This window comes from Gastrolobium bilobum, unplaced genomic scaffold (genome assembly GCF_033153095.1).
Source record: "Gastrolobium bilobum isolate Gb01-03AN ecotype WA unplaced genomic scaffold, APGP_CSIRO_Gbil_v1 utg5203, whole genome shotgun sequence".
NCBI lineage: Eukaryota > Viridiplantae > Streptophyta > Magnoliopsida > Fabales > Fabaceae > Gastrolobium > Gastrolobium bilobum.
Window position 1 is genome coordinate 213,123 of NW_026897637.1, and position 20,387 is coordinate 233,509.

Sequence of the window (20,387 nt, forward strand, 5' to 3'; positions counted from 1 at the left end):
CCACGTCATAATAAGTGAGTCTTCATCATCCAATCAGCAAAAATGTTGGAGCTGTTTTGGCAGGAACAGGTCCTTCAATATGAGCAACTTTACGGCGTCCTTTGAGAATGGTATGAACGACCTGGGACCATTGTAAATAATTCTTTCCATTCAGACGATAATTCTGATGAAGAGCAGGAAGATCATTGTGACCAAGAGGGGTCACCACAGATTGTGCAGGAGAATTTGTAGTTGTGTTTGCAAGGGTTGATTCAGTTTCAGCGTCGGAGGCCATACTGCAAAAAACTAGTCAAAGAAAAGCTCCAAGAAGCCAAAAAATACAGAAAAAAATACCAAACGACGTCCGATCTGAGAGAAAAGCACAGATCCAGAAAGAGAATGAAGAGACGATCAGAACGCTTTTGGTCGGAGCTGGAAACAGTGAGCCACGCACCTCCACGCACCGGTGGAGGTGTCTGCGAGTGGGCCTCACTCGCCGGGAGTGTGGCGGCGCGTGAGAGCGCGTGCGACGGCCGCCGGAGCTGAATTTTCTGCGGCGAGGTCGTCCGTCGGTCGCGAACCTGTCTGTGGCCAGTCGAAGTTGAAAGGTCGCCGAAAAAGTGTCCAAAACGCGATGAACAGTAGCAGCCTTGTGTTGTTTAGGGGAGATCCGGTCGTCAAACGATTATAACACGTCTGTAAGCTGATAGATCAGAGGAAAAAGGATTTGAAAACAGGTCCTCTTGGTCCAAAAGGTCCACCGAAAATTTTTTCGGTGGCGGCGAGAGGCTGAGAAATAAGGTTTCTGTTTTAACGGAGGTAATTGCGGAAGCAGAGCCCTCAGAATCGAGAGCTCTGATACCAACTTGAAAAAGGGTATTCTGATATTATTGAATTGTGTAAATAATTTGATACAAAGATGTCTCTATTTATAGAGAATAAAAGACCTAATTCTTGACCTAATGGACTTGGTCCAATACAACAAATAATAATAAATGACTAATATTTACAACCGTACACTTAGTTAATTTTCGAACAGTATTAAAAAGAATTGTGAACGAAAAAAATCACAGTGATTAAAAAAAAATCACAAAATTTGTAAGTGATTAAAAGCAATATTACACGAGTTTTTTCAACTTTTCCTTATTTTTTTTTCCTTCTCTGCTTTGTCTCTTTAACCTTAACTGAAACAAAATTTAAATACCGACTACTATACGATGTTATATCGTTTTATGGGATTGGCATATACTAGGAATCTGATCTGGCTGTCAGTGCAAACCGTGGGAAACTGTAAAGTTAGAGCCACTAACATAACGCACAAAGATACCCAAAAGCTAACCAAACCTCTCTGTCTTGGAACCCACACTTTCACTTGAGCAAAGCTGAGTTGAGTTGAGTATCAATTCCCATAATTTTCAATCAAGCATTTTGGTTTTTGAGCTTAAAGATCTGTGCTTTGGTCATGGAGAGCTCGGAGAAAGTGGTTGCTGTGATTATGGTGGGTGGACCCACTAAAGGTATTTGAATTCTTTACTTGTTTTCTGATCAAAATTTGAGTCTTTTTTCCATTTTGGATTTTGGGGTTTCATCTGTTATATATGTCTTTGTTCAATTATTAATTTGCAGGAACCAGATTTCGGCCTCTTTCCTTTAATACTCCTAAACCCCTTTTCCCTTTGGCTGGCCAGCCAATGGTTCATCATCCTATTTCTGCTTGTAAAAAGGTTTGCTTCTTTTTTCTCTTCAACTACCCTTCACACTATTCCTGATTATTGTAGTTAAAATCTCGATTTATCATTACAATTTTACGATTTTACTATTTTTTTTCATCAAAACTATTTTACCAATATTCCAAACTTATGTTTATACGATTTTACGTTTTAAGATTTTTTATCCTCGTTCCGATTTTGATTTTACTTAAAATTTTGATTTTAACTACCTTGTTCCTGACCAAATTGAGAAAACTAGAAGGAACTTTCATTTTCAATGTTGATTTGCATACTCTCTTTTTTATGTCTGTGTAAAAATTGGTCACTGATATATGATATGTGGTAAATATTAGTCTAAAATTCAAATTGAATCTCAGCTTAGAAACTGGTGAAGAGGAGAAGGGATGATATATAACTTAAAAGGTGTGGAGTATTTTACTTAACTTACTAGTTTGGAACTCTACAGATACCCAATTTGGCTCAAATATATCTTCTTGGGTTCTATGAGGAGCGAGAATTCGCTCTATATGTCTCTTCAATTTCAAATGAGCTGAAATTACCAGTAAGGTGACTACAGCATTAATATGAAGCTTTAATTAAAATAATAATAATTATGCTTGTAAGCTCTGTTAAATGCTGGATCTGACATGGTGTGTGACTAATATCAATCTAGATACTTGAAGGAGGATAAACCACATGGTTCAGCAGGTGGTCTTTACTACTTCAGAGATATTATCATGGAAGACAACCCAGTTAAAAACACTGCTCTGATGACTGCTTTTATATTATATTGTGGATTAAATTTAGAATGCATAATGTCTAAGTTCTAACGGATAGGGTACATTTTGATTGCAGTCGCATATCTTTCTGCTAAATTGTGATGTTTGCTGTAGTTTTCCGCTACCATCCTTGCTTGGTAAGTATGTTGCTATTAAGTCATAGTTGTTGTTCTTCAAAAGTATGGCGCTACTGAAATATTTCTTGTTTCCTTTTGCAGATGCCCATAAAAGATATGGTGGGATGGGGACAATGTTGGTTATCAAGGTTGGTACATAGAAAAAATTGGATGCATATCCTTGTGCATTTAAATACATACAGATGGTGATATGTCTCTGTAGATGCATCCTTGTGTTTCATTGCAAAACCCTTTTTTCATTCTCCTTCTGGTGTTCTGAATGTCATGTGTAGGTTTCAGCTGAATCTGCTAGCCAGTTCGGTGAGTTGATTGCTGATCCAACCACTAATGAATTGCTGCATTATACTGAGAAACCTGAGACATTTGTGAGTATTAAGTTTGGTTTTTTCTCTTCATTTTTTAAAAAGATTTTCTTTCCAAGAAAAAATAAATTCCAATGCTGGAGCTTGATTGGTATAAGCTACATTTCTTTTTCGTCTGATCATGCCCCGACAAGACTAACCAATTTATAACCTGCAGGTTAGTGATTTGATAAATTGCGGTGTCTACATTTTCACACCTGATATTTTTTCTGCCATCCAAGATGTATCTATGAACCGAGAAGGCAGAGGTTGGTCTCTTTCCATCACAATTCAGAAAGTGTCAATCATAAAAGGGTTGTGTCTAATGAATCGGTTCCCGATGCACAAGATATAACTTGACTTCAACCTTTAGAATTTTAAACAATAAGTATTGCATAAAACAAGTATGGTTTCCTTCTTGTTTTGGTGCTGCCTTTCATCTGCAAGAGCACAAACACACAAACAAGCACACACTCACGCGAAATTATGATGCATGCTTTTCCCCTCTTCTACTCCTTATTTAGTTCTTTCTTTTACAAGAACATAGGTCTAACAAATATTTACATTTTATTTTATCCTTTATTATCTATCTTCTTATCTTTTTAGAATTGTAAAAAGGGTTCTTTCTATTCAATTGAATTCCAACAATGATACGTTACAACATATATACAGACTGCATGTGAATGAAATAAGGAAACTAAATCAATTCTAATTAAGAGGAAAAAGAAACTATCCTAAATTCCTAATTTATCATGATTGATTCCCATAAATCAGGGATTTGACAATATCCCTAATACACAGATATATTAATCATTCTGTTTTTCCACAAATTTCTATCTCTGTCGAAACAAATTTGGAGTCTCACTGGTATTTGTATAAGGTGGCCATGCACAATTTACCTTTGAAATTCCAAGCATCCAAATCAATTATTTCTCTTGGCTCACTGGGGTTTAAGTGGTCTTATCTGTTTCGTTTATGCCAAAGAAATATATTGGCTAGCCCAAATAGCGCATTTGCCAAGCAAACATGTAGACAAATGTCTTATCAAATGTAGCTATTTATTGTATTACTGGTTATGATTGAAATTAACACAAATACTATTTGGAAAAAACATGTGGACGTAGCCCTTCTCTAATTTCATAATGAACTCTTAATTGTTTTTTTTTTCTTAGGTAAATAACCCTTAATTGTTAATCAAGGAAGAAAATACAGGATGCTCCGTATTTTAATATGACAAGAAGGTTCTCTGCATAGTAAAGCTGTCAAATAATTGTTTTTAAAACTCTGTTGCATTAGATTTGGTGTATTGTTGTATCTACAACATGTGCATGCCTTAGAACTAGGAAATTTGCATGCTTTTGCTTTCAGGTTTTTCACTATATCAGCATAGTTTATTTTGTTTTTCACATTCCCTAGTGAGAATATTAATTCTAGCTCTTTTAACTTCACTAGTTCCTTCTCAGTTACCTACAAAATATACCACATATCCTTAGCCGTTTTACATAGAGAATACAAAAATATTCATCATTGTAAGTTGACTTGATTTTATTGACTGCACTGCAGCTAATCTACGTCGTCTCTCCAGCTTTGAAGCACTCCAATCAGCCACAAGGTTGATTTAATACCTCTAACATTTTGAATTATTCAAACGAAATTCAAGACTATTTTTTCGATGGCATGCATGGAAACGCATCCCTAACAATGTATCGGTTTAGATATGAGTCAAATGTGAAAGAGTCTCTGCACCTAACTACTTGAATTTTCCCGTTTTGAGATTAAATATCTGACCCCCATTGCTTTTTATTCCTATACTACTTGAGTACTTGATGATTCAATGAAAATCCAGACAGTGTCATGTAGTCGTCCTCAGCATTGCAGATTTTTTCCCTTTGAAAACTGCAATATTGCCAAGGATTAATGGAGATATTTTTCCTTCAGGACTCTTCCTGTAGATTTTGTAAGACTGGATCAAGATATATTATCACCTCTAGCTGGAAAGAAGCAACTGTATACATATGAGACAATGGATTTCTGGGAGCAAATTAAAACTCCAGGGTAGGGTTTCATAGTATCTTAACTGCCTTAAGCTTTAATGTTCGACTGTTATCGGGTTTTACTAATAGTATACACTTGACATGAACAGAATATCTTTGAAATGCTCGGAGTTGTATCTTGCTCAGTTCCGAAATACTTCACCCAATCTTTTGGCCAGTGGAGATGGTAAAAGAAATGCCAAAGTTGTTGGTGATGTATTTATCCACCCATCTGCTAAAGTTCATCCATCTGCAAAGGTAGTTCCATTCTTGCCTATACAAGATTATAAATCCTTTCCTCTTTTAGACAAGAGACATATTTCATTGATACATTTTCTACTGTAAAATACTAAAGACTGAACGGTAGTAACCTGCTGAAATGCTGAATAAAGATTAAAAGGCTTAACTAGAATTATACAATATTTCCAAATAGTTCTATATGGGTGCATTGATGCCATTATACAAGTCTAAAAGTGGGCTGTTTCATGGAGAAATGATGATGATGGCATGATTTTTATTCAAATTTTCAGCCTGAGGGTTGGATGAACAGTGCATATTGTATTTATAAATGTTAGCTGTAAGTAAACTAAAACAAAGTTGTAGGGAAAACCAATATTTATGGTTATATGGATCTAAATATTTTGCATGAAATATAAAATATTTTTTTCTTTTCTTTCGTGAACAGATTGGTCCAAATGTTTCTATCTCAGCAAATGTTCGTGTCAGTGCTGGCGTCAGGTTAATCAGTTGTATCATCTTGGATGATGTTGAAATTAAGGTAAGGAACTGGATGCCTAAGATGTGTGATATTTTCAATGTATAAACAAAATGTTTTTTTTTTTTTCCTCCTGACAGGAAAATGCTGTAGTTATAAATTCTATTGTTGGATGGAAGTCATCAATGGGAAGATGGTCACGGGTTCAGGCAAGTTCAGTGCATTTTTAAAACCAGTGCTAAAGAGGATAAAGCAAAAATATGGAGAAAGATTTTCAATTTTAATTGCCGATGAAAAACTTGTTTAACCCTTTGTGGTTTTAACCTATGTTGTACTGACATTTCAAAAAATCTAAAGTGTCGTCGTGTCCAACACTCCCCGACACTCTGACACGCTACGACATCTATAATATTTGAAATTTCATTACATATCATGAAAAAATATATCAATGTTTTATCAAATTGATATAATAAAAATTAAAATGAATACCGAATAAATCTCACTGTAGTGTATAAGAGATTTTCAATTTAAAAATATCTAATATTTACATATTATGTTTCTTGTCAAAATTGATGAGTATTATAAGTTTAGTTTCATTTTTTTGTTAAATTATTAAATATTAAATATAATATACACTGCATAAATTAAAAATATTATTTAATATCAAAATGTATCCTAACGTGTTGAAATCTAATATTTTTTAAAATTAACGTGTTGAAGTTGTGTTCCATGTCGGTGTCGGTGCAATATAGGTTTTAACTGCTCAAGCTTAGTGTGCCTGACCAATAATGAATTGAATGTTTCAGGCTGATGGTGACTACAATGCAAAGCTTGGCACAACCATCCTAGGTACACATCCCTGCCCACTTGATTGTCTTTTGTTTATTTCATATCACTGGTTCTCAAAGTTGATGTCATATTGCATTTTCCAATACTGACCTTAGTTCCTGTTTTTTCCCCTTGTAATAATAATTTAGGAGAAGCTGTGACAGTTGAAGATGAGGTGGTGGTGATCAACAGCATTGTTCTTCCCCATAAGACTCTTAATGTCAGTGTGCAAGAAGAAATCATATTATAATCCTAAGAAGTGAGTTTTACTAGTTACTCATCAAAAGGAGAGGCTTGAAGCACATTGGTTTTCTCATTTCTATCTCGAATTTGTTTCATCTAGGAGTGTGATAAATTAAAGTTCAGTTCCAGGAACAAGGAAATATTCACTTTAAATACCTACTCATGCAAGAAGTGCCTGGAATTTTTGGCTTATATATGGACATTTCAATATGTATTTTTTCTCTATCCTTCGTATTTAATTTAATGTCCACAAATGGACCAATAAGACCAATTATTAAAATGCAAATCAAAACTAATATTTTGTTTAGGTGAACCCAATTGTTACTTCTACCCACTGTTATGGTTTACTCTCTTAAGCATAATTACGATCATATCATTTTGGACTAATCAAAATTTGGTTGAATCCATCACTTTAAACAGTTAAACCGACCAATCGTGAAATTAAAAAAAAAACAAAAAACAAAAAAAAACTATTTTTTTAATGTTTCATGTTATTGTATATGAATTATTTTCATGAAACATAATTTGACCAATCAGTTTAAATGGTTGAACTTATAAGTCTCGCCATTGCTTCGATTCTAATAAGTAAATATTTTATTTATTTTTTAACTTAAAAGCTACTTTTGAAGTTAAAACTATTTAATGATTCTATAAAAATTTTCAGCTTAGAAAAATTAAGAAAAAATCTCAGTGAGATTTTCCAAAGCTGTAGTAGTTGTGTTTCTCAATTTAGATCAACATTAACATCAATTTTATGCCAACTACTTCATGCATAAAACAAGACTTAGATCAATATTGACATCATTTTGACTCCAAACTAGTTGGAATTAATAGTTAACGAACCTAAATAAAATAAGGAAAAAAACATGTGTCATTTTCAAGGATGTAAATATCATTTTAAATGAGAGAAAGAGATAAATCATGAGAAAAGAGAGTGGACCAAAAAAAAAGTGTAAATCCTACTTTTTTGTGAAAGTAAGATAACACAAGATGTGACGTTTAAAAGGACAAACATTTTTCTTATAAAATAAATACATGAGATCAAAAGCAAGACCTAGATGAAAAAATTAAATAAAAAGAATCCCACTAACATGAATAACATGTATCTAGAACTTGTACTTTAATGCCAACTTTGCAAATTTATTTTCATAGTTCAGAATAAGTATTATTTTGGCAAATTGTTGAGCCAACATCCAAAGAAGAATACAATCCCTTGCATAGAACTTGTGAATTCAAGACTGTAAGATCCTTGAACAGGCTGAACAGATTCACAGGATCATAGAGGTATTAGATATGTACATGTATCACTAGCCTCTAAGAGAAGTGTTATACAATAACATGTAAGTCAATAAAGCAAAACTAGTCTTTGAACTGCATGACTGGGAAAACGTAAACAAATGCTACAGCAGCATCATAGTAAACAAACAAGGAGCCGCAGATGCTACAACCTCATCCATGTTTCTATAACAGCAATCTACAAAAGTCCAGTGTTACACACTTCCTCAACTCAACCAAGGTTACTACTCTTTGTTTGGACGTGTTTCCTCACATATCCTCTTACCTGCACCACCTTAAACTCAGTGTTTAGAAAAGAAAACAGTCCATGAATTCATCCCTACCATTAATGGAGCAGTAAAAACATTTTGTTCAGCTTAAATCAGCAGCAACAATTCACCAATGAGTGTACTCTATTGTAGTGGCCGTAACTCCAACTTGTAAGCTTGAATTTCCATTGGAGATATGGCAACATGCCCCTCTTGTGCAAGATCTCCAAACTGCTCTGTGAATCCCATTACTTCAGGGTCTTCATGCATAAGGTTCAATGAAGTTGCTTTAGCCTTCAAGACTGTAAGATCCTTGAACATGCTGAACAGATTCACAGGATCATCAGCCAGATTAGTGCAGTGTGATCTTCCCTTCCGGCAGTATGAAGAATCCCAATGTCTCCTGTGAAAGATCAGAGCAAATCTAGAACCTTCAGGTGGTTGCTGCAAAAATTTCAAAGGCTTGGGAACCTTGAAGTTCACTATGTGCAAATCACATGGCAAGGAAGCAGCAAGTGGAGAAAAGGATCTAGGTGGTGGCTTCGCAGACAACTCCTGTGGCTTCTTGGAAATGAATGCATGTAACGGATAGTTCAAGTGAGAACCAACAAGGTGAGAGAAAAGAGAAGGGCTATAAGGTAAAGAGCTGGAAACCAAATTTGATATGGCAGAAATATTGGTTTCCACTGTAATGTGGAAGACAACATTCATCACACGGTTATCCATCACTCCTTGGCCGAGGCCACGACCGTCATCTCTTACCAAACGGCGATCAAGCATTATCTCTAGCCATCCATTTTTAAGGCTTGCCACACCCAATGATTGCCGGGAATGGACAGAAAACCGCTGACCATTAGATCCTTGTAAGAATGCAAGAGAGGGCATGGGGTAGTAATTGCCTTGCAGAGGAATCTTATCATAAGTTTCTCTTCGGCTCATCTGAAATCCATTTAAATCTGAATAAAAGATCCCTTTGTTATCAATATCCGTTTTATATCTAACTATCAACTCCCTATCATTGAAATCATGGCCAAGAAGCTCAACATGATATTCCTTTTCAATGACAAACCCTTGGACTGTACTCTCTCCATTATATATGCGAGTGCTATGAGAAATGGGAGCTTTCTCCCAAGCTGTCCTTGGATAAGAGTATGCTTCCTGCATCAAAGTTCCCTCTGAGATAAGCAACTGCCCACCTTCTTCAATAATAGGCTCGGCATCACCATTGGGCTTAAACAAGTACGCCCCACCCGAACTAGAGTACATACCAATTTCCTCATTTATAACATTTGGGGAACTATATTTGAAGATTATCTCCTTCAACAAACCATGCCTTACATCAAAAGTTAGTTTTTGATGCTCATTCTCAATTTCAGCCACATCAGCTTCTATTTTTACACAAGAATATGGTGTAGGACAGGCAACTGAACTAGATTTAGAGAAAATTTTCAACTTTGAAGGCCTGGCCTTTTCACAACCAACGAAATCATTGGCAATATAATATGTTTCCAACCCCATTGCATGAACAGAAACTTTCCAGTAAAGTCGATGCCTCCCAGTAAAGATCTTGCTATTATGATACTGCAACTCAGGAGAAATTTGGCTTTGAACACAACTCCAGTTAGAGTCAACAACAGTAATGTCAGGACTGTCAACAACCACCATCACAACTTCCTCTCTGGTTTGCTCCAAAGGATTAAAAAAGACCACTGTTTGGTAAGTACCCTCACGAATACTAATCACTTTATGCAATGGCTGAGCATCATATTTAGATCTTGCTATTGCTGGCTCAAACTGGGAAGGACTGTGATCTAATTTGTCATAGCGGATTCCAAGAAGTGCCTCAATTGCCTTGGACATAAAAATCTGCAGGTCCTGTAACGAAGTATGCATTCGAGTTCCATAGTCCATAACCACATGATCCTTTGCAGTACCAGTTACCCCATCATGATGCTGAAAAAGAGCTAAGTTCCTTCTAGCAGCAGTCAACTTATAGGAAAACCCCATTGAAAATTTCTCACAATGTGACCTCCGACAGCACCCAAGTAATAGAGACACCATCATTTCCGTGGCACGAAGTGTCTGCTCTAATACCCTATCAACAGCCTTGAAGAAGGGACGAGAAACATAATAACCACTCCAGTAGTCTTGTTGCCGATCAGCATAAGTAAAAAAGTCCCCAGACAGAGAAGGAAATCCTTCAACTAGGCCAGATCCTATTTCACCAGGAGATGAGTAATTTATTCTTTCTGCTTCCTCACGCAGGGTTTGAAAGTAGTCCTCCAAAGTACCAAACTGCATCTCCGTATTCAAACTGGGGTTTGAATTGATATAATCAAACAGCATTTGGTAATTTCTGAATTGGGCCTCTGCTTCAGCAACATTAATATAGCGAAAATCATCTCCAAGAGGAACAAGAAGAGTATTTGTTCGGTACAAAGTAGATTTTTTCCTGTATTGATCCAATAATTTAAGTGCCCTTTCATGAACATTTTCATGAGTTGTCTCCACCGGATATTGTCCCCATGGGCATTGTTCATAAACAAAACCCTGCATGCGTGCAAAGTCAAACTGACAACAAACAGCAGGCTCTGGGCCACATGTATGAGGTATATCATATGAATAAAAGGGCATCATATGGACAAATATATCAGTGGTTTCCTGTGCATCCCAGCTTTGACGCCATATGTATTCTAAATTCTTATGCCAAGCAAGTTCCTTCTTCAGCTCATAATGGGTCCTCTGAATAAGCATGTTGTCGAAACCCATGCGACGTAGAAGATATGCCATGGTAGATGAGTAACCAAATGGATCAATGGCCCAAGAATTTTTAGGAACAAACCCAATGGTGTCATTCAACCACATATTTCCTTCTGCTATCTGATACATAATTGTCCTATGATTAAGCACCATCACAAAATAATATACAAAACTCTAGAGCAAAAAGATTATATTTTGATAGAGCATGAAAATGTAGAATACAGGCCCAAAAAACCTTTAAAAAAAATAATAATAAATGCAAACGCAGAAAAAATAGACAAAGCTTTCAGCATACCTGTTCAATTATAGAAAAATAATGAGAATTGGCCTGCATGAAGGATGAAACAATTTAAAAGTTAAAATTCCAAAAGTAAAGCATAGAGGCCACCAATAATAAACTTCACTAACAGGAAAGCTTCGATGAGGTTCTCATTTAGATATAATAATTCCATAGACATGTATGTTTCTAGAGCATGCATTTCATTGACAGGAGAGAAAATTGGGAGCTCCTTAAATTTAAAAAACTTGTATCAAAACAAGTATGATGAAAAGTATCCCAGAAACAACCTTCCAGAAAATTATCGTTAAAAGTACTTCAAAAGGAAAAAGCTATATCTGGAGTTGTAGAATATATATACAAATGCCATTGCTGTAAGATAAGAGTCATTAGATCAACATCACATTACCTCATCATTCATCACCCAACCACCTCCAACAATTTCCAACTGCCCATTGTTTACCAAATTGATGAATGATTCCTTCATGACATCTGAGGCATCCCTCCACCATCTCTCTAAGTATGACATCTCTTCCCATATGAACTTCCGGCGAGAATCCTACATATCCCACTTATCCGGTCAATATCATAATTCAAATAGCTCTCAAACTTATGAATAAAAAGAATAAAAGAAAGAGCTGTCTATGGAACTGACAGGCCTACAATCAATATTTTCTCCATTTCAGCCAATCTTTTTTGTCTCCTATGAACATTTAAATATTATTAAATTAATAAAACAATATTTACCTTAAGGTGTACCACCTTTGATATCATATGCAGTGCCCAAATATAAATTTTGCAGCTTTGAAGCAGCAAGTTAACTAGTTCAATCAAGAAAAATTTGTACCACTTAACCTTTACCATTTTTCACTTACAAGTCACAACCCAGAAACATAAATTTACTCAATCAGTACTAATGGATACACACACTCTTCAGATCACTTCCCATTAACCAAATATCAAACTTATTTAACCAACAATTTGCCTGTAATCAACCAACAATAAACTTACTCATAAAATATTAATCATAATTTCATGAAGGAACAAAAAAAAAATATCAAAACAAAACAAAACCTCCAAAACCCAGAAAAGGGAAGGATCAGAAATCTTCACCTTCCTTAGCGTTTCAACAATGGTATCAAGTATATGGCGAGATTGCCTATCATAGTATTCCTCAACAGTGAGCTTCCAACCAGGATCATTATGAGAATGGGGCACCACATAGACCTTCAACTTCTCATTATCCCACTCATTCCCTCTGTAAGTGACACTCCAACCTTGCTTCCAAGCCCCACCATCAACATCCAAGAACTCAACCTTGTCATACAACATCTTGGTGGTGATGTCAACAGTGGCACTCAGCATGGTGTAGTTCCCACTACCACCAACAGAGAAGGGTTTTCTGCTGAGGGTTTTCCTGTAGCGAGAGGAACGGTTCCTGAAGTGTGTAGTGATGGGTTTTGGTACCCCAAATCGGATAAGAATGAGGAGGAACAAGAAGAGAGAGAACAAGAGCCCAAAAGTGAAGAAATTCGCAAAGATCAAATCTTTGAGCCATGTTCTCTTTCTTGACTTTCTGGGTATCTTTGATTTTGGATTTGAGGATGGAAGGGTCGATTGTGCCCAGTTTCCTCCACGCCTAGAAGAGAAGGCCATGCTTGGCTTTCTCTCTCTTTCTCTGTGAAATTGGGATTAAAAATGTGAGCTTTTTGTTACTCACATGAAATGGTGAAGATCTATGGTAAAGGAAAGAGAAGAAAAACAAAACCCAGATAGGGATTGGTGAGGTTCACAAAGTGGAGTCTTCAAAATCAAGTCTTGAGGTTGATATTGAAGGTGGAAAGAGAACAATGGATCATGGACATTGTGTGGGATATGATATTTCTTTGGGGCTTTGGAATTGTCAAATGTTTTTTTTAGTGGGAACCTCTCTTTGCAACAAAGACTTTGGAAAAGTACTAAAGCCAATTTTTCTCAATTTTGTTTGTTTGTTTTTTTATGGATTCTCAATTTCTCATTCAAAGAATTAGGATTGTTAAATTTTGAGTAAAGTATTTTTGGGTCCGTAATAAAAATTATAGAGCCAATTTTAATCTTTTAGAAAGAAAAATTGATTTATGGTTTCTTTTAAATTTAAAATAAATCCAGTTAGTCAAGATTATAGTCCTTCTAAGGTTCAAAATGATTCATATTAGTTCCTTACGAGGATTAATATGAATCTATTTTGAATTTAAAAGTATTACAAGTTGACTTTTTTAAGAGATTAAATTGAACTCCGTGATATTTATTGAGGACTCAAAAAATACTTTACTCTAAAAAGATTTATATTAAGCCATTATGATTGATTCAGTGGAAAGATATTTATATAGATTGCATGAGGTTATAGGTTCCAATTTTAGAATTATCATTATATAAAAATAAATATTAAAAATTAAAGTGTTGTTATATTAGTTCTTAAAAGGAATCTTTACCACATTAACCTTAAATCATAAAAAAGTTTCATTAAATATTCCTTTTTTATTATTATTTTAGTTCTTTAAGTGAATAAATTTGGTCATCATTCTATATTTCTGAAAAATTAACTAGATAAAAAAGAAACCATTGGTGGACTACCTTAATCTTTAATTGAAAATATATTCTTTATTTTTTTTATATAAATATATGATAGTTAATTTCTTTAACTGAAAAAACCAAAAACAATAATAAAAAAATAGGAGAATTGAATTGATGCCTTTCAAAACGTATAAATAACGTGTTTAAAGGAGAGCCAATTAATTATGAAATTTTTCTAGAGTGCCAAAGACGCTAATCAAAAAGTTAAAATATAACGATACAAAGAAAAGTTAAAAGGTTCGATTTTGGTCATGTCACATGACAAGATTATTTTTTTGTACACACAAATCAAATGTGGGTCCCACGCTTAAAAAAAAAAATCAAACCAAAATCAGGATACGGCACGTATCCTCAAGATATGTTGCCGGATCCTTGTTGTAAGAATGAACAGTGTTATTCCTGCAACGTGATTCTTATATTTCTCAAAGTTAAAATATAAAAAGTTTTGTTGACTTATCATTAGGTTGTAAGTTTCTAAGCACTCGAAAGCTTTACGGGGCGTTTGGTACAGGAGAAATTTTTATTTGTCCGGGAATCTCAATTTTTAAAAATATGATTTTTACATTCAGTTTACGATAATATGTGAAAATTTAAAATTTTTAAAATTTCAGTTTTCCGAAAATCCAGAAAAAATCCGTGTACCAAACGGCCTTAAGAGAATTTGGTTTAAGATTACTCACAAAAAATTTCCCCATCAATACAATTTCCCCATCATTTCTTTTTTTTAAGTGCTACCAAACATGGTATTATTGAATGTCCACCCTCACTTCCCCATGTATCCTACAAAAATCTTCCAACCAAACACCACCTAAGGATGTAGCAGTTTATCAAGAATTTGTTAAGCTTGACTAACACTGAAGAATTATTGATTGACTTGCAGGCTGGACGTAGGACATAAAATAGTGGTGACTAAATCAGGATAAATTGAATTTGTATTTTTCTCAACTCTCGTTATTTATTTTTAGCACTTTAATTGCTTCTTTAATGTCTAATATGTGCAAGTATAGATTATATTAGATTAGATTGTGTATTATGATTTGTTTGAATGTATCGATTAACTTTTTATATGTAAGTTTGTATAGATTTTAATTTAGATATAAGAATAAGGCTTTTGCAAAAAGTTTATAATACTCAATTCACTCCCTTTAAATATGGAAGCATAATCCTATCATACTCGAGGATCTACGGTGTGATCATGATCATGAGGACTCAAGTGCACTATATATTTATTACCTTAAACTTGTTCCAAGTCTTGAGTCACCAAGAAAGAGCATTGGTCGTCTTAATAAGACTAGCATGACATTATCTACTTGTATGAAGATACATGGTAAAGACCTTATGGAATGCAGGTACAGAGATGCCTTAAATGATGTCATGGATGGATCTGTTAGAGAACATATGGCTGTGAATTGACCTGTCAAGTGACTCTATAAGGATTCATTGTAGAAAGTATCACTGGATTTGTAATGTCTCTCGTCGTTCTGTAGTGCGGATCGTCCTTGACTTGAGGAAGCCATCTAACACTATGTCTTAAGGTTATACTTTGCCTGTATGACTCTGTCCACCTAGAAATATGGAGAACAATGTATTATTGGGTATGACTTGAAGGCATGAATATATATGAGCATGCTAAAAGGACTCATATTTCCCTACAAGGGATAAGTCGTTCACAAGATTGATAGGGCTTAAATAACTTCAATTGAACTCGGGAATCTGTGTATAATAAGGAAACATGAAGAGTCATGGATCCGCCTTAGAGTTTTATAGAAGAAGACTCCTAACTCTATGAAAAGCTTCATTTAATCACACAAGATAGATGATACTCTATAAATGCTCTCGACTAAAAATGAACGATGGTATGAGGGATAATGTTGGCATGGTATCCAAATCAAGAAAAATAGATCACTTGATCAACTCAATTATTTCTGGAGATCAAGAGCATTGCTAGTGTCTTATGTGATCATTAAATAAATTAGACTCATAAAAGAAGTTTAATTAGTCAAAGTTTATATATTTCAGTAACTAATTGAGTCTGATGAGTCACACACCAATATTGTTTTTAATGGCATGATATAACACATTTGGGTCAATAATGAGTTATTGGTCCTGGATAAGGTTATGAGTAAAATAGGTCGAGTGAAACTCTAAACCCATAAGGTTATGGATAATTCTAATTATCCATTAATATCAAATTGAATTAAGAATTATCTCTAGTTTTAATTTAATAGTAAAATATGAAGCATTATTCAATAAGATTGGATGAAGTTTTATGAAACAACAAAGACATTTGAATTTCAAATTCAAATGTGGTGGTTGTTTAAACACACTCCACCAACTTAGGACAAAGAGATAGAGGCAAAATTCAAAAGGTCTTCATAAAGCCTTTTGAATTAAGGCTATGCATTGTTTTTTGAATTAGTGGATCAATCCACTAAGTGTGTGAAAAACTTTTGCTTCATGAAGCAAGCACCATAGCCGCCCGGTCCAATGAAACTGTCGGAAAGGAGAAATGTCTCCAATGTACTCTACATATAAGCCCATTACTAGGCATTGCTGAGACAAGTATTTTGATAGATCAATAGTTAAAGACAAGTTTCCATAAATAGTTTCATTATCTCCTTACTAAGCATCATAGTGGGGTATTGCAATTTTGCTTTATTGTAACCTACGTAGCACCGATACCGACACGGGACACGTGACACAAAATGATACTACACTTCGACATGTTAATTCTAAAAAATGTTAGATTTTGACACGTTAGGACACGTTGTGATATTAAATAATATTTTTTATTTATGTAGTGTATATTATATTTAATATTCAATAATTTAACAAAAAATGAAGTTAAACTTATCATACCCATCAATTTTGCAAAGAAACATAAGATATCTCAAATATTTATATTAAACTCAATAAAATTATAATCGTAATCCAACGAATCTAATAGTTGGAACTAAAAACGCAACGCAATGCAACCTTTGAATCATTTTTTGAGTTTCTACAATGCGTGTTGGAGTGTCAGAGAGTGTCAGAAAGTGTCGAACACGACACGTCAAGGTCTTTGAAGTGTCGGTGTTTCATAGATTGTAACTAACAACTTGCACCATATGCAATATTTATATGTAATTACTACCATTTTACATTTTGAGGTATCTTGTAGATCACCTTTCTCTAAGAGCATTCCCTTTATGAGTTGTGTATTATATCATGGAATGATGTAGTTTGTGCTCAAATTACATCGACTCATCCAACCATGGGTTGGACTCTTGGAAGCAAATGTTGGTTTACTGTTACGAGCTAGTGACAATGAAGCTTTTAGAAGAGGTTTTGACAGTGACTCAAGTGGAAGAAAAATAGATGTAGTTTATTTTTATGTGCAACTTTTAAAAAGGAACATATATGTTTACATAATCACCCGTGCTGAAATTATGGATGTAAGGCACACTTTATCGTTTGATATATCACATAAAATTAATTAAAGGGAAATACAAGTGTTATGTTACATGAAAAATCTTCACTTTCCTACACACTCAATATAGCATGGGATCCACTTCAACTTTTTTTACTTTTTTACTATACAATGGGACCCACAGTGTTTTTGTGTGTGTAACATGACACAAATGATGTCATGTTACATGACAATTTATTATCCCTTAATTAAATCAAATAATATTCGATTTCATATAATATTTGGTCATCATATCATACAATATAAACATCAGAATGTCAATTTATATTTTGCGTTTCTCATATAATTTATTTTGTGAATTAGACTACATTATATAAGGATTAAGAAACTATATCCCGTAAACCAATTTGCCATTATGATCACCTTATTGACCCCATATTAACCTTCACTTTCCACCTGTTATAATCACCACCATATCCACAGAATCTTATTAACGTTATCATAATTGCTATTACCATATATGATAGCAATCACCCATCATCATTATCGTTGTCTTGATCTTCTACTCAAGATTCAAGAAGAAATATATTTATCTGACACTATAAACAATCAACCGTTCATATTAGAGCTTAATTAACTTTTTGTTCTATGATATCTTATTTTATTAATGTACAGAATCAGCTAAAAGACTAAAACTAAAAGTGGCTTTCCGATGGACCTTGTTTCTAGCTGCAGAACCGTGAAAAATAAAATAAATAAAAATTATGAGATTGGCAACATACTACTTAATCGATCGTGAGTATTTAACGTTTACAAATCGCTTATATTTCACGGGAAAAATGTTATCCGACTTTAACCGATAAATAAAAGGGAATTGTTTTTATCAGGTAACATACCCTAAGATCATCTTCCTACACACACAAATTTATATGGGACTCACTTTAAATTTTTTCTCTTTTTCCTATTCTCTCTCCTCTCTCCTCCTTTTGTGAGAGTAGAAAATTTGCTTTTAGGTTATGTTACATAACAAAAGCAATTCCCTAAATAAAAACAAGAAAACATTTGACAAAACTGGTGTGTGTATATATACATGGATTAATGTTTTTTTGGGTATGCATAAATAAAAATATACGTCACTTATATTTTTTTTTTCTTTTCTCTTTATATGATTTCATATATTTTGATGTGTATGAAGGAGATAATTTTATTTTTTATAAGATAGAAATATTAGTTACGAGAAATGTTATATTTACAAACTTTTTGTTTACAAACTACACTAAGTATATGACCAATCATACTTAGTGTAATTTGTAAACGGATCATTCCCATATATATATATATATATATATATATATATATATATATATATATAACAAACTTTTACAAACCACACTAAGTATGACCAATCATACTTAGTGTAATTTGTAAACGGATCATTCCTATATATATATATATATATATATATATATATATATATATATAGGGCTTATCGTTTCTCAAGCTGATTGAGATAATCTTATCTCCTACTACTAAATCATAACCGTATAAAGATGGATCAATGGTGATAAAGGAAGAGAGAAAAAAAAGAAATCATAACCATTCAAAGGTGAATCAATTAATATAAAGAAATAAATAAATAAAACGACGTAGTTTTAGGGTAGACGGAGATAAACTTATCTCAAGCTGCTTGAGAAATATTTTTTTCCATATATATATATATATATATATATAATAGAGTTATATTGTACAAATTTTTTTTTTACAAACTTACAAACTATATTATGTCTGACCGGTAATACTCTACTCAAGAGTGTTTTACAGGTCAAACATAGTGTAGTTTGTAAACAAAAATTTTGTAAATATAATATTCTTTTTATATATATATATATGAGATTAATATTTATCATATTATAAGAAATAATTTTATCTCTTACGTATGCATAAAACTATATGGAATTTATGTTTTTTTATTTCTCTTTCTTTTTTCACATAGGCTCCACATATTTTTATGTGTATGTGAAAAATAATTTTATTTCCTATAATATGGAAAAAAAATATTCATCCATATATATATGGGTGTTATTAATCTCATGTTAAATGAAATAAGTTGTCTCATGTTATAGAGACAAATATGTGGGCCCCATTGTTTGTTAAAAAGTAAATAATAAAATGAAATTCAAGGACCCATCTTTTTATTTGTATAGAAGAGAAAAGTTGTTTCCTTTAACATGATAAAATATTTTTCATATATATATATATATATATATATATATATATTGATAATTCTTTACATAATTATAAGATCACGAGTTTAATTTTAACTATCTCATTTTTTAAAGGAATCAAGTCAGTATAAGGTATAACAAGAAAATAAAACTATAGATTTTGTATAATATCCATATTTTAAACTCAAAAAATTCTTGAGGGGGCGTTTGGTTCAGGAATTTTTTTTGGAATAGTAGGGAAATGAGATAAATAGAGAAATGATTGGAAAGATAGATAAAGTGAGATAGGTAGAAAAATGTAAAAAAAAGTTGTTTGGTGGGAAAAAACTTTACTGGGAAAATTAGGTAACTTTATGAAATCAACAGTGCATTAAAAGTCAGATAACCGATTTTCCGAAAAATCCCACCTTCAAATTGGGTTTCTAAACAGTGCGGATATCTATGTTTCTCATAAATCCAGACAAATTTGATAGATGGATTTTTGGTGAAAAACGTTGAAACAAACATGGTGTTTCTAAAAACCATACTTGAGAAAAATAGATATCCGCTCAAAAGCTCCCAACCAAACACCACCTAAATGAAAAAATGTGTTAAAAAAGTATAAAAATTATTAATGGAGGTTCCCTTGCCACTTTATCAATATAGTATTATACAATGTTGATATGATTATCCGGAGCGAGTAATTATCAGGAGGAACATGTTGATAGGCACGATGTCCTAGCAATCTAAGCCACACACTCAGCATTGGAACATGGGTCCAGCTGATTCCAGTATTGAGTGAGTTTTATAGTGTTT

The 20,387-nt window shown here is 33.6% G+C and overlaps 2 protein-coding genes across 2 annotated transcripts; one reads left to right on the top strand and one right to left on the bottom strand.

Moving 5' to 3' along the window:
- Positions 1-1,229: 1,229 nt before the first annotated feature.
- On the top strand, positions 1,230-6,983 carry LOC133308910 (uncharacterized). Its single transcript, XM_061509648.1, has 15 exons — positions 1,230-1,496; positions 1,606-1,703; positions 2,155-2,255; positions 2,362-2,440; positions 2,544-2,604; positions 2,686-2,732; positions 2,877-2,969; positions 3,124-3,214; positions 4,509-4,557; positions 4,884-5,000; positions 5,089-5,236; positions 5,664-5,756; positions 5,834-5,902; positions 6,500-6,542; positions 6,671-6,983. The coding sequence occupies exons 1-15, from the start codon at positions 1,442-1,444 to the stop codon at positions 6,769-6,771; spliced, it is 1,245 nt and encodes a 414-aa protein (XP_061365632.1). The 5' UTR covers positions 1,230-1,441; the 3' UTR covers positions 6,772-6,983.
- Positions 6,984-7,865: 882 nt separating this feature from the next.
- LOC133308906 (alpha-mannosidase 2) lies at positions 7,866-13,173 on the bottom strand. The gene is made up of 4 exons (XM_061509643.1): positions 12,459-13,173; positions 11,755-11,904; positions 11,364-11,396; positions 7,866-11,188 (listed from the first exon to the last, which is right to left on the bottom strand). The coding sequence occupies exons 1-4, from the start codon at positions 12,999-13,001 to the stop codon at positions 8,453-8,455; spliced, it is 3,462 nt and encodes a 1,153-aa protein (XP_061365627.1). The 5' UTR covers positions 13,002-13,173; the 3' UTR covers positions 7,866-8,452.
- Positions 13,174-20,387: the final 7,214 nt, after the last annotated feature.